Source organism: Mauremys mutica, chromosome 1, assembly GCF_020497125.1.
Source record: "Mauremys mutica isolate MM-2020 ecotype Southern chromosome 1, ASM2049712v1, whole genome shotgun sequence".
Lineage (NCBI taxonomy): Eukaryota > Metazoa > Chordata > Testudines > Geoemydidae > Mauremys > Mauremys mutica.
In genome coordinates, this window is record NC_059072.1 from 238,604,521 (window position 1) to 238,619,617 (window position 15,097).

General features: G+C 41.3%; 1 protein-coding gene across 1 annotated transcript in view; it reads left to right on the top strand.

Annotated features, from left to right (window-relative positions):
• The window catches only part of MXRA5 (matrix remodeling associated 5), a 30,407-nt gene extending 15,510 nt beyond the window's left edge, over positions 1-14,897 (top strand). Inside the window, exons 4-6 of the mRNA XM_045014058.1 lie at positions 1,849-6,966; positions 7,875-8,775; positions 12,251-14,897. Coding sequence (XP_044869993.1) covers positions 1,849-6,966; positions 7,875-8,775; positions 12,251-14,159 — 7,928 coding nt within the window. The 3' untranslated portion in view covers positions 14,160-14,897. The remainder of the gene's footprint in view (positions 1-1,848; positions 6,967-7,874; positions 8,776-12,250) is intronic.
• Positions 14,898-15,097: the final 200 nt, after the last annotated feature.

Below are 15,097 nucleotides of genomic sequence, written 5' to 3' on the forward strand. Positions count from 1 at the left end.
TACTTTTGGATGTAGTAAGAAAGTTATTCTTGTGATTGTCAAATAGATATAACTTTTATGTTCAGTTATTTTTATACAAATCCTTCACTGACTTCATTAGAAGTTCTGTACATGCCAGCGTATGGGCATAAATATTGTTAAAGTGGTCATTTGAGATTTGAGGTTGCTTCCTTTTTGTGGGGCAACAACTAATTCTGGGCTGAATAAACTTTGATGCTGAAGGGGCTTTATTTGTTTTTTAAAATATCATAATTAATAGTCTAGTTTAATTTGAATGGGGAGTGGGGGAGAGCTTTACATAAAAGGGCTGTCAAACTGACAAACAATCCATTGTTTAAATAAAAAAAAGTTTTAAAACTCTTTCCCCTTCCTTCCTTCAGCCTATTGTCATCCTTTATTTTCCTTCCTCATTTCACCCGTTTCATTCATCCACCCCTGCTCCCTCACTAGAAGTCTGCATGGCTCTTGTACCCAGAATAATTGCGATATATTTTGTTTTCCAAATGGAATTTGGATGAAGCAGCTGGGATTCTACTAACCAAAATAATGTGAATACAAGTATATGGCTGAGGAGAAGGGTCTTGCTAGCCTGTATGGAGGGAAGGATCCTGGCAAACAATAGGATTTCCCTTTCATAACTTCAGCAGCCCTATTTTCTTTTCTGTTTGGTATTTTTTCCCCTTTTTCTTCATGTAAATTGTGAAGACTGTACACAAACCAGTCAGAGCAAAGGAATTATGGCAGATAGAGTAGAAAGGTTTGCATAAATACAGTATTATTATTGAGGAATAAGCATAAAATGTTTATGTAGAACACAAACCCCAAGCCCTCACAGCATGGGGAACAGCATAAATTAAAAAAAAGTGTTGTTTTCCCTCAATAATTATGTATACCATTTTACTCTGCATCCCTGATGATTCTATTTAAGCCTAATTATAAATAATCTGCTGGAACATTTGATGAATGAAGAATGTGTGCTACATTTCTCAAGTAAACTCTACAAATATTTTTTTAAAAGTTTGTGACTGAAGACCTTTGCATGACTTGCAAAAAACATTTAAAACTTGTTTTAAATATGCCATTTGTGAACCTAATAAATTTTCTGTAAATATGTAATAACCAAGTAACCATTCAACTATGTTCAATATTTTCCACAGCTTGGCCTTGACTGTTTGTAACAGTCACATAACAGTCACATAAATCATAATGTTGAAAGCTTAGTGTAAGCGTTCTACAGATGTTCACCATATCCATTTGTATGCTCCCATTTTTGTCATCAATTTACAAGAGAAAATAATCTAATTTCATAGTTAACATGCTGCATAATATTGGAGACATGAAATTCCCAACTTTCCAAAATCTTGTTTTTCAAATTGTTGTATTCAATAGACTTAAGTAAATAAGTACTTAGGCACAGCTTATCTGCTCTGCTTAAGCAAATACTCATTTGTTTGAGTGAAAAGGTGTGCATGTTCATTTTGTGGCCACAGCACAAACACTGACATGAAAAATTAATTTGTGCTATATAGATAACATTTTAAAAAGTGGCCTTAGATTCCTCGATAACTGGGTGCCAAACTTGAGAGATGGGGGTCTGATTTTCAGAGGCTTAGAGCATTCAAACTTCCCATTAAAATCAATGAGAGCCATGGTTGCTCAGCAACTTTAAAAATCAGGCCCTTTGTTGCATCAAGTCCAAAATCTAGAAACTAAGGCATCCAAAATCAGTGGCCACTTTGGAAAATTTGGCTGAAGATATGTGTGTTCTTACAACATTCATTTAGCTCTCTAAAAAATGCTAGAATTCTATGTTGGTCTCTAGAATGTATCTTTTTTTTTTCCTTCCAGGTGTATTAAAGTGCAAGAAGGATAAAGCTTATGAAGGAGGTCAACTCTGCCCTAAGTGTACCAGCCCAAAACAACTGCAGAAACAAGATATTCAAAACTTGAAAGATCTTTCCTGTAAGAAACCTATTATACAATCCCAACTGAAACAGAACAACAGCATTGATGAGGAGGAAGATAGGGACAATTATAAACTTCCTATGGAGGCATTTCAGCTATCTCCATGGAACATTACTCTCAATATGACTGATGAGCATGGGAACATAGTGAACTTAAACTGTGAAATCAAGAAACCAACAGACTCTGCCAAAATTCAATGGAACCAAATCAATCCTCAGGAAATTGATATCAATGCTACAGTTTCACTTGATTTTGAATGCCCAATGAAACGAGAAAACTATGAAAAATTATGGAAACTTATAGCTTATTACAGCGAAGTGCCTGTTAAATTACAAAGGGAACTCATGCTCAGCAAAGAGTCTAAAATAAGTTATGAGTACCGGCAAGATTCAGATGATGATGCCCTTTATTACACGGGTGTCAAAGCTCAAATACTTGCAGAACCTGCCTGGGTTATGCAACCGCTGATAAACATCCAATTAAATAGACACCAGAGCACAGGGAAAAAAGTGGTGCTGTCTTTTTTTACCCAGTTTTCTCAAACAATTCAGATGAAAGACATAAGGCAGCACAGACGAAGCTGGGTGATGATAGAGCAACCTCAGAACTCAAAGACAGCCCAGAGTGTTATTGAAGGCTCAGACTGTCAGCTGAGATGCAATGTGAGAGCATCGGAGAGTCCTGTCATCCAGTGGGTGTTGCCAGATGGGAGTAAGCTGATAGCTCCATTTAATCAGAAAGACAGTAGGTTTTCCATCCTCAGCAGCGGCCAGTTAATGATCAAAACAGTGGGTAACACTGATTCTGGTTTGTACCACTGTGTTGCCCAGGTGAGAGATGATGCAGACAGAATGGCCTACAGAGTTTTAGTGCAGCCTCCAGTCATTCAGCCCACTGACTCTGATGTAATGAGGGTTGAAAAAAACGTTGGGGACCCAATAGTTTTGCCCTGCAGTGCAATTGCCATACCAGATGCACAGCTGAGCTGGATCCTTCCAAGCAGCCATGTGCTTAATGATTTGTCAAACTCATCCAAAGGGTACGTGTCTCACAACGGCACATTGTTAATTCCAAAGAGTCATGTCAGTGACAGCGGGTATTACAGGTGTGTGGCTGTCAATCAGCAGGGATCAGATCAGTTTGCTGTTAGGGTATCAGTAAATAAGATGGTATCTGACAGATCATCCAAAAGGATAAGAATGAGGAAGCGTCCAGGTTTGAAAACCTCCGGAAAAAGAAGAGGGGAGGTGATAGAAGATGAAGGGGGATCAGGAGCAGAAGTCCCAGCTGAATCCCAGCACAAAAAGAACCATCTGAAGGACCGTGAAGCATCCATTAAACAAAAGAATGACCTCATGCCTGAGGTTCAGGTTAAAAAAAATAAGAAAGGCAGGAGAAAAATGAAGTTATGGAAAGGTATAGATAGAACCCAAGACAGCAATGTTGCTGAAGGCCGTCGGGTATTTGAATCTCGAAGAAGAATAAATATGTCAAACAAACAGATTAATCCACAACACTGGGCTGACATTTTGGCAAAGGTCCGTGGGAAAAATCTTCCTAAAACAACAGCAGCAGCAGTCCCTTCTTTAATGACTACATTGCCGTCACTCATGCAAAAAGCCACTACAGCTCCGTTTCCTATGGCCAGTCCCCCCGAGAAGCCTTCTCTAGAGACTGCAGCCAATGGGGAAGAGTCTTCTGCAGATGTATCACACTTGGGTGAGGACAAGATCTTCTCAGTCACTGTTTCCCCCACCATTATAGCACAAGATTTTAGCCCAGATCAAACAACTTCTGCTCAACTCACATTAATGAGCACAGAAACTGAGCCCTCCATAGAACGCCAGTCTTTAGGAACACCTGGAAGTATATACACTGTAGAACCATCCTTTGTGTGGTCTACGTACCTTACTCCAATCTCTTCAACTTTACACTCACATCACTCATATCATCAGCAGCATGCTGATGTAAAGACTGATTATTCACCAGTAGCAGAAGAAAGCATTAACACGGTCACTGAAGAGCCCCTAGATGAACAAACAACCACCTTGCTCAATATTCAAAGCAGTTTTCACACAGTGGAAAATGCAGTTACAACAACACTGTATACCACAGAGGAATCTTCTGCTTCTGCTGAGCTACCAGGGCATGCTACTGTCCTTGCAGAACCTCAGACGGTTGTAAATCTCCCTACTACCTTGGAGACAGATGTACAGCACAATGAAGTAGATGCAGATTCCATAAATTCCTCACCTTCTCAGGGTGATAAGATCAGCTATATAGATTTAATAGCCACTACTACTATTTCTTCTTCTGCTTCTCCATTTAAGGATTTTGTTACTAGAGAGAGCAATGTCGTAAAGCATCAGCACAGGGAGGTACCTACAGATCAGACTAAAATTACGGACATTGACTTAAGCACAATCTTTCAAGTTTTCACATCATTTAATGAGGAGCCACAGACCAACAAGGATATAGAGACTCAGGTAAGAGTGTCTAGCAGCAGCTATGGGAGCTCTGAAGGAGCTGCACATGAAGATATGCCTGTTTCAAAATCAGACTCCACATTCACTCTGGCAAGTACCATTGCTCCTCTTAAAAAAACAGAGTCAATAACAACTGCTGTTTCATTTGGCAACCTGACCACTATGGCCGATGTTACAACTCCCTCTAGAAAGACTACTACCTCTAATACACTGCTTACCCAGCATCCCAGAAGAAGACCTTATGGGAGAAGAAGATTAAGACCAAACAGAGTTCGACAAAGACCAAAACCTATTCCTTCTCCTGCTTTTACCACAGAGGAGATGCCTGTTATTCAAAAAACACCTAAAATAGAAGGTGCAACTAGAAGTTCTCCTGGATCTGCTGTTGAGGGTGATCATACAACTAATGCTAAAATACAAATTAAGAAACATAATCATTTAGAGATGATTTCTTCATTGGTTACAGAGGCAAATGTATTAGAGCGGTTGACCAAAGTCAGAGACACAGAGGCAGGTTTTTCACTTAGGCCTACTGCTTCTCTACCTGAAACAAAACATTCAACACTTTCTAATGCTGGTGAAACCCAGGTACTTCCTGTGACTACAGCTATCACAACTGCTTCATCATATGGTGGACTTAACACAGCCTCTGTTACAGAGTTACATTTGTCCCAAGAACCAGATCAGAAGACAACCTCAATGTACCATACACTAGTTAATGTGTCTGAAGAAAATGTCATTAAAACAAGTTATGAAGTTACAGATGGTAAGGCACAAAAAACAAGCAGTTCAGTCTCCACTGAGTACATTAATAGCCTGCTTAGCCCTGGTTATTCAGTAACTCCAGAATTTCGAAAAGATTCCATTCCTCTTGGATCAAAAGTCGGAGAGAATGGAATCAGCTCAGGAGTATTTCAGCCAATACCTCCCACTGTGCTGCATTCAAGTGCTCCTGTTGGCACAGTGGAAAGTTTTAAGGACCTGTCAATTTCAGATGAACTTCAGAAGCCTTCAAAATCTTTAAAAGCAGCTACAGTAACCACACCACCTCAACCAACAGAAATTGTGACTGTATCCTTTCCCTTCAGCACAACAAGATCTCAACCTTTCACACGAATAGAAACCAAGAAACCAGTTATTGTTCCTGTACAAACTTGGACAAAAACAGTATCATCTTCCTGGGACAAGAAGGAAACCAACTCTCATGCATTTGATCATGATCAAATTGCTATATACACAACTGAAAAACCTGAATCTCCAGTTGCAACCATTGACTTTGTTCCATTTACAAAATCTGGTGCTCCTCCCCCATCAGTTTCAAGCACTTTAGATTTGTCTGTTCATTCTTCTACCAAGCAAAATACCACATTCAATCAAGTAAGATTTCCAGAGACCAAAGGAGTTGAAACTGATTATACAACAATCACACACAGCACAAGACAAAATGTATTTTCCACATCTTATTCAAACCAAAACAGAATTAAAGCACAACACAAACAAGAGCAATTTAAAGAGACATTTGGTCTCATTAGATCTAACAATAGTTTATTGTTAAATCCAAATTTTCCCCATCAGTCAGCTGGAATTGTACCGATCTTTACCCAGCAACCAGCTGTAGCAACTCCAAAGCATATTCCAGTGAGAGGGACAAAGAGGCCACCATATCTCATAATACAAGGATCGTTTCATCATTTTATAACTCACCAGCCCCTCCACTATACGAACAAACCAGAGATAACAGCATATGCTGCACACACAACACAGGACAGAAAAACCTATGCTCCTCAAACAGAGCCAATCACTACAACGACAGCCACTCCATTATACAGACCTATCCCACTTGCTCCAGGTAGATTTGGCAATCAGGGACAAAACAGATACAATGTTCACTCCAGAGTTTTTGGCAATAACTATATTCCTGATAACAGAGGCACAGCTGGGAGACTACCGAGTCAAGGAATCCCATATTATCCCAACCCTGGAATCTCCTTTGTCTTTAATAGAACCAGAACATTTTCACACTTAGGAGTGAATCCTAAACCAATGATGCCTAGTCCACTTCCCCCAGTAAATACAAATGACAAGAAAGCCATCCAAGTCTCATCTGCTGGGATTACAATGCAAGGCACTGTTCTAAAGGCCACAGCTGTTTCAGTAGCTCCATTGTTCCACAACTCAAGTATCACACCGCCAGCCACAACTACTTTGAAGAGCACTCTTCCATCATTCATCTCTCAAAGCATCAGACCTCAAATATCCTCTAACATTCAGTCCTTCAGAAGTGTCCTTTATAATAATCAAAAAGTCCCATCTGTGCCTAAACTGGGAGGAATTATGCCAAATAATTCTAGTGTAATTCAACCTTCAACTAACTTCAGGGCACATGGTGAAAGACCTAAAATTACCACGAAAGGTCCTCAGAGCTTATCCATCCTTGCTGAAACAGATGCTGTTATCCCGTGTGATGTAGTAGGAGAACCCAAGCCCTTTGTTACTTGGACAAAAGTCTCCACAGGTAAGTTAGTTAAATATTTGATCTGCCATATAGCTGTAAAAAGGGACACATATAGTAACTTCCATATTAAAACAAATACAATAGTATTGTACAGTAATGATCCAAAACACTATATAACACTTTTATCCATGTTAATAGTTTGGACCACTAGGGTATTTTAGTGTTTTTTAAGGCTGCACATGGATATGAGAAAAACTTCCACTGTCTGGTACTCTGAAATAAAAATGACTTTTAAGTCCTTTGCTAAAAGGTACTCTAAGGGCCTGATCCAAAATCAATGATTTATTGCCCTTTGGATCAGTCTGTCAATGCACTATAATTTTTAACATTAAAAGTTACCCCCACTAAAAAATGTAAAATGCCGGGGGAGGAGGGAAATGTATCAAAAGAAAACACTTGGTCTTTAAGAGATCCAGGCATCCAAGTGTACATGTTCTCCTAGACTGGAATTTATGCAAGAGGAGCCTACAGGAACTGATTAGTTAGGAGAGTGCTTCAGAGTTATTTATGTTATATGTCTAGGTATATCAGTAAAATGTTCCTGGAAATCATGTGAGAGGTTAATTGACCCCCCCAAAGCATTAAGAGTATATTGTACTCTGAGAACCTTTTTCCACTGTTTTTAAGTCTTGGACTTTTTGGATGGTTAGGTTGGACAACAAAAACTCCAGAGCCAAATTCTTAAACTAAAGCCACAGGAGTATACCAGAAGGCAAATATCAGATTTTGCCCATATAGATCATTCTTACTGGGGAGTCTGTTAGCCCCATTCATCTTCACTCCTAGCTTCTACTTCATTATTGTTAATATGCAGTAAATAGAGACTTTCCATAAATGTCTTTCAGTGCAATGTTGTCTGTCTTAAGAACAAACTCTCCAATTTTCTTTCTTTTGTCCTATCCTCCCAGGAGCTCTGATGACAGCAAACACAAGGATACAACGGTTTGAAGTCTTGAAAAATGGCACATTCATTATCCGAAATGTTCAACTCCAGGACCGCGGGCAGTACTTGTGCACTGCTCAGAACCTGCATGGTGTCGATAAAATGATTGTTCTGTTGACAGTGACAGCCCAGCAGCCCAAAATGTTAGTTTCCCGCTACCGAGATGCCACTGTTTATTTTGGAGACACGGTGGCAATGGAATGCCAGGCCAATGGGATCCCACGCCCACATATTTCATGGATTTTACCTGATAGGAAGATATTGCAGACAATAACCACTGCTGAGAGCAGGATAATGCTCCATGAAAATAGAACTTTGTCTATCAAGGAGGTGACGTTTTCAGACCGAGGAGTGTACAAGTGCATAGCTAGCAACACTGCAGGAGCGGACAGCATAGCCGTGAGGCTTCACATTGCAGCGTTACCTCCAATGATTCATCAGGAAAAACAGGAGAATATTTCCTTGCCCTTTGGTCACAACATTTACATTCATTGCACTGCCAAAGCAGCACCCCTCCCTAGCATCCGCTGGGTGCTCTTTGATGGCACCCAGATCCGACCCTCCCAGTTTGTCAATGGGAATTTATTTGTCTTCCCCAATGGAACACTTTACATACGGAACGTCTCCCCCAAGGACAGTGGGAGCTATGAGTGCATCGCGGCTAACATGGTGGGGGCAGCTAGGAGAACGGTTCAGCTCTATGTGAAGAAGCAGTCATCAAATGCCAAGATCACTTGGAGCTCTCCGCAGAGAACAGATGTAACCTACGGCAGCACCCTGCATCTGGACTGCAGTGCTTCCGGGGATCCCTGGCCCCGGATATTATGGAGGCTACCTTCCAAAAGGATGATTGATTCTCTGCACAGGTAGATTGCTATTCATTGTGGCCTGCTTAAATTATTCTTCCAATGAGGCTAATGCAAAGCCCATTGAAATAAAGAGGAGTATTGTTATTGACTTGATTTGATAGGAGAAGAGTCCAAAGCAAAAGCTATTTTAAAATAATGACACTAATAAAATGGAAAAAAAATCCAATTTAAATCTATTACGGTCACACTGCCAGGGTAGTAAAGAACCAGGCAGTAAAAGATTTTGATTAGGGCCCTATCAAATTCATGGCCATGCAAAACACATCATGGACCGTGACATCTGGTCTCCCCTTGTGAAATTTGGTCTTTTGTTTGCTTTTACCTTATACCAGGGATTGGAAGCCTTTGGCATGTAGCCCCTCAGGTAAATCCGCTGGCGGGCCAGGATGGTTTGTTTACCTGCAGCATCTGCAGGTTCGGCCGATTGCAGCTCCCACTGGCCATGTTTTGCCATTCCAGGCCAATGGGGGCTGTGCGAAGCAGCGGCCAGCACATCGGTTGGCCTGCGCGGCTTCCCCACAGCCCCCATTGGCCTGGAATGGTGAACCACGGCCAGTGGGAGCTGCAATGGGCCAAACCTGCGGATGCTGCAGGTAAACAAACCGTCCTGACCCGCCAGCAGATTTTTCTGATGGGCCACGTGCCAAAGGTTGCCGATCCCTGGGGCGGTCGCAAGGTTATTTCAGGGGGGTTGCAGTATTGCCACCCTTACTTCTGCACTGTGTTCAGAGCTGAATGGCCGGAGAGCAGTGGCTGTTGGCCGAGCACCTAGCTCTGAAGGCAGCACCCCGCCAGCAGCAGTGCAGAAGTAAGAGTGGCAATACTATACCATGCCACCCTTACTTCTGTGCTGCTGCCTTCAGAGCTGGGCGGCTGGAGAATGGTGGTTGCTCTCCAAGGGCCCAGCTCTGAAGGCAGCAGCTCTGAAGTAAGGGTAGCAACTGCTGGCAGTGGCTCTGCCTTCAGAGCTGGGCGCCTCGCTATCCAGCTACCCAGCTTTGATGGCAGTGCCACCACCAGCAGCAGCGCAGAAGTAAGGGTGGCAGTACTGGAACACCCCCTACAATAACCTTGCAACCCCCACACAACTCCTGTTTGGGTCAGGACCCCTACAATTACAACTCCGTGAAATTTCAGATTTAAATATCTGAAATCATGAAATTTTTAAAATCATATGACCATGAAATTGAGCAAAATGGACTGTGAATTTGTTAGGGCCCTATTTGTGATATAGGTTTCTCTGGGGTCATACAGCATTTCAGTGGCATCTAATTGCATACCTGGAATTTGACTAGTACTGCATAGACACCTGTCTGTCAAAGAAAAGTCCTTCCTCTTGGGAAATGACAGACTGATTGTTTTGAGGGGACTGTTATGAAATGGTTCTTTTGGAGGGGATCCAGTGTGTCACTATTGTATAAGATTACGACAGACTAAATGGAGCATTCTTAACTCCTTTATGAAAAATATAGATCTTTCCCAAATATTATATGTAATATTATTATTTAAAATATATTACAAGTTCAGGAAAAAATAATTAGGACGTTAAATCTAGGTACATCTTTACAAAACTGGCAACTTTTCCTGGTATTGAAAATATATGGTGTAATGATAGGGTTAAAAATCACTGAAAATGTCTACTTTGGTACATATGAACATGTATAGGCCTAGCTGAGTGCCCATAACTTTGGTCAAGCTAAAAAGGAGCCGTGGATGCTCAGAACTTCTGTAAATCAGTTTATTTATATCCATTACACTAATTCTTATGCTTGCACAAATACCTAGGGCTAGCTGGAAAAGAAGTGTGTCATTTAAAATTTTGGGGTTTTGGAAGTTATTTTCATTTTGCTATGGAACCTTTTTGCTACAAGACCTTTTGAATTTTTTTTGCAAAAAAATAGGAGAGAAACCCACCCCAGAATAGCCAGTACCCAGTGTTTGGAGCACTCACTTGGGAGGGGGGAGATTCCAGTTTGAGTCCCTGCTCCAAATCAGGTAGTGCAGGAACATTCCAGGCAAGTGTCCTAACCACCAGCCTATAGAGTCTGTCTCTCTTACTCTCCGTCCCCTCGTTGGAGCCTTTCCACTTTGTATGAATAAATAACTATTCATTGAATCAGAGAGAGAGAATGACACTATGCAGGACACTCACATGACATACCCGTCTTCAAGCCCCGGGTGTGAATCAGGGAGAACAGAGTTTTCAACCTGGGTCTTTCACATCCTGAGTGAGTATCCCAACCAATTGGCTGTTCTGGGTCTCTGAACATTACATGGAGGGAGGTGTATACACTGACTTCATTTACTTCATTTTCCTGTTCTGCTCTGTCCCCGTTCCCCTCCCCCAATCAGATGAGCCCCATTCTACTGTAAGCCATTACATTTTGTCTATTTGACCCATTGGACAGAAATGACCTTAGCATAATTTCAGTGCTGAAGAAATAAAACCTCCTACAATTATTTATTTAAATAAGTACAGTCATTCTAGCATTAATAATGGCTTGTAACTAGACCTGTGCAAATACTACCCTATGTAGGTTCTTATAAGAGAAATCTCTAATGCTCATGAAATCAAACCACACTACCACTATAATAATCACTCTCACAATTTGCAGTAAATTCCACTGATATGTTTTCCCCAAAACATAAATTTCCACACAGATATGTAAAATGCCACTCAATCATTCACTGAGGTTCATAGACAGAGTGATAAGAGATATTTTTCTATTAACATGCTTGCTGCATGATAATGCCAGATTATTTGCCAACAGCATTCCTGATTAATGAACAAGTTCATCATGGTTTATTTCATGATGACATATTTAATATTTGGGCAGGCTGTGAGTATTATCCACAATACATTTTTATACCTTTTAGCTATAGCAACAAAATGGCATTTTGTATAGTTTGTGTAACCATAATTCCCTCCTCCCCTTAGCCATCATGAGATCCATTATAAGGTGATTAATTTTGTGTACAAATATATAACTCTGTTAAAAATTTACTCCTTGAAATTTTTCTGAAAGTTTAAAAAGGGTGTATGGGAATCCGTAGGAAGTAACACATTTTGATTCATAATTGACTTGAGTATAGCATTCCATTCTCCCCATAGTTAGGGTATGTAGATGCATGTATATATAAATTAATGTTCAGTGTTACCATGTCTGAATATTACAGAGTATGGTAGATGTACTCTACATTAAAAGAGTAATAGAATAAATCAAAAATCCTTAACTCAGTAGATGGGTACATTTAAGTTCAGAGAAGAATTGTTTGGTTGCAACTGAACAGAATTATTTTTGTATTTTCTTTCTGGTGAAAAAACGGTTAAAATTTGTAGTACATTCTAATTACCTAGTTGTAGCAACACTGCTATTTTTAATGGGGTTTTCTGTGAGTTACAGTAAATAATAAAATAATGAATACTGATTTTGCAGCTCATATCGCATTCTCTTTTCTTTCCCCAAATTAGCTTGGAGACCAGAATCAAGGTGTTTGGCAACGGGACTTTGGTTGTCCATGCAGTCACGGATAAGGATGCAGGAGACTATCTGTGTATGGCCCGCAATAAGATTGGAGATGACTATGTAGTTCTCAAAGTGAACGTGATGATGAGACCTGCCAAAATAGAACACAAGAATGAGAATAACCACAAGGTTATGTATGGTGGAGACTTGAAAGTTGACTGTGTAGCCACTGGTCTGCCAAACCCCGAGATCTCCTGGGGCCTCCCTGATGGCAGCATGATAAACACCTTCATGCAGTCAGACGACAGTGGAAACCGAGCAAAGAGATACGTGGTCTTTAACAATGGAACACTGTATTTTAATGATGTGGGGCTGAGAGAGGAAGGGGACTACACCTGTTATGCTGAGAACCAAATTGGGAAGGATGAGATGAGAATACGGGTCAAAGTGGTGTCTGAGCCTGCAACGATCAGAAACAAAACCTACTCTGTTATTAATGTACCCTATGGAGACGTGGTCACTGTGCCTTGCAAAGCCAAAGGCGAGCCCACCCCCAGGGTGATATGGCTCTCTCCAACCAACAGACCCATTCCTCTCCGGTCTGACAAATATCAAGTGTATGGGGATGGCACCCTCCTCATCCAAAAGGCCCAGAGATCTGACAGCGGCAATTATACTTGTGTGGTGAGGAACAGTGCTGGGGAAGACAGGAAAATAGTCTGGATCCAAGTCAATGTTCAGCCTCCCAGAATCAATGGGCATCCCAACCCAATCACATCTGTGAGAGAGACAGCCATGAAGGAGAGCCGGAAACTTATTGACTGTAAAGCTGAAGGCATCCCAGCTCCACGGATCTTATGGGCTTTCCCAGAAGGAGTGATTCTGCCTTCTCCCTACTATGGGAACAGAATTACTGTGCACCGCAATGGCACCCTGGACATCAGGGGGGTGAGGCAGACAGACTCAGTGCAGCTAGTGTGCATCGGGCGGAATGAAGGGGGAGAGGCTCGGCTGATTGTACAGCTCCTGGTCACAGATCATTTGGAGAAACCCACCTTCAGGGACCCAGTCAATGAAAGAATCACTGCCACGGCTGGGCACAGTATCAATCTGAACTGCTCAGTGCACGGGAACCCTGAGCCCAGCACATCTTGGATCCTTCCCAATGGCACTGAGCTGCAGAGCGGCAGCCACTTGCAGAGATTCTACCACAAGAGGGATGGGAAATTGCACATCAGTGGCCTCTCTGCAGTGGATGCTGGGACTTATCGCTGCACGGCCAGGAACCCAGGAGGCTATGCGGAGAGAGTGGTCTTCCTGAAGGTGGGTCTCAAGCCAGAAATCAGCAACCAGTACAACAACCTGGTGAGCATCATCAATGGAGAGACTTTGCAGCTCCACTGCGTCACCCAGCCGAACCCCCGAGCACACATTTCCTGGACACTGCCCAATGGGATGGTACTAGATGGCCCTCAAGCCATGGGTCGCTTCTCCCTCCTAGAGAACGGCTCGCTCACTGTGCGCAATGCCTCTGTATTTGACAGGGGCACCTACCTGTGCAAGGCAGTGACAGAGTACGGCACCTCTATTATGAATGTCCCAGTCATAGTGATAGCCTATCCACCCCGGATCACCAGTGAGCCAGCACCAGTCATCTACGCCAGGCCTGGCAATGCAGTTAAGCTGAACTGCATGGCCATTGGGATTCCTAAAGCAGAAATAACATGGGAGCTCCCAGACAAATCACATCTGACAACAGGAGCTCAGTCCCGTCTGTATGGAAACAAATTCCTTCACCCTCAGGGGTCATTAATCATCCAGCAATCTACACAAAGGGATGCAGGCTTCTACAAATGCACTGCGAAAAATATACTGGGCAGTGATTCAAAAACAACTTATATTCACATATTCTAAAGTTCAAACAAGCTCCTTTGACTAGACACAAATGCCCAGTCACTGCCAAGCAAGTGCAGCAGGAAAGTACTGTTTGTAAGCAAAGCCAGGGATACAGAGGGCACAAAAGTGGGATTTTAATTCTCATTTTCATGAGCAATACATCACTGCTTTCGTAATGACCATGATCCTGCAGCAGCAAGAGACAATGAAAATACTTAAATGAGGGGGCTAACACAATTGTTTACATGATGTAACGTAATTTCTCATGGCATTCCACAGCACCTGAGACCTAATGTACTGTACACATACCTGTTGATATTCCAAAGCTATGCCTTGGCTTAACAAGCACTTTAAAAATACCAAAGAAGTATTAACTGTAGTAAGTGAGATACAGTGATAAAAGTGCTTTATTATTTTGTAGGAAAGACATCAGTTTTTTTATCCCCTGCAGTGCATTTCATAACCTAGCCTTATAGAATATGATTACTAACCTGTCTATTAATTCTTCTATCTGCTATTCCAGATCAAAGATTAATTTAGCAAATAAGAGTGATCTATTTCTAATCAAGGACATTCAGATTGTAATGAATGAACCTTTTCCAGCCAGTAAGGATGCTCCAGTTGAATTCAATTATTATATATTTTATATATATTTTAAAGCCAGACTATGAGACTAGAAAGAACAACAATGATTTGTCTCATTTTATAAATTATTGGTCTTTACAAGACTCTGATACGTTACTGTATTTTATAATGTTAAGGTCAGTATACTGTACATTTTATAATAAAAAGTATTTTCCAACCAACTTTTTTTCATGTTTTCATGGTAATTCAGACAAATGCTAGCTGAAGACAACGTAATTAATATGAAGTAAAATGAGAAAATATAACAGATTGTTAGATATAATCTTCATCCTACCAAATATCATTTCTGAAACCTGGCCGGCAACCTCCCA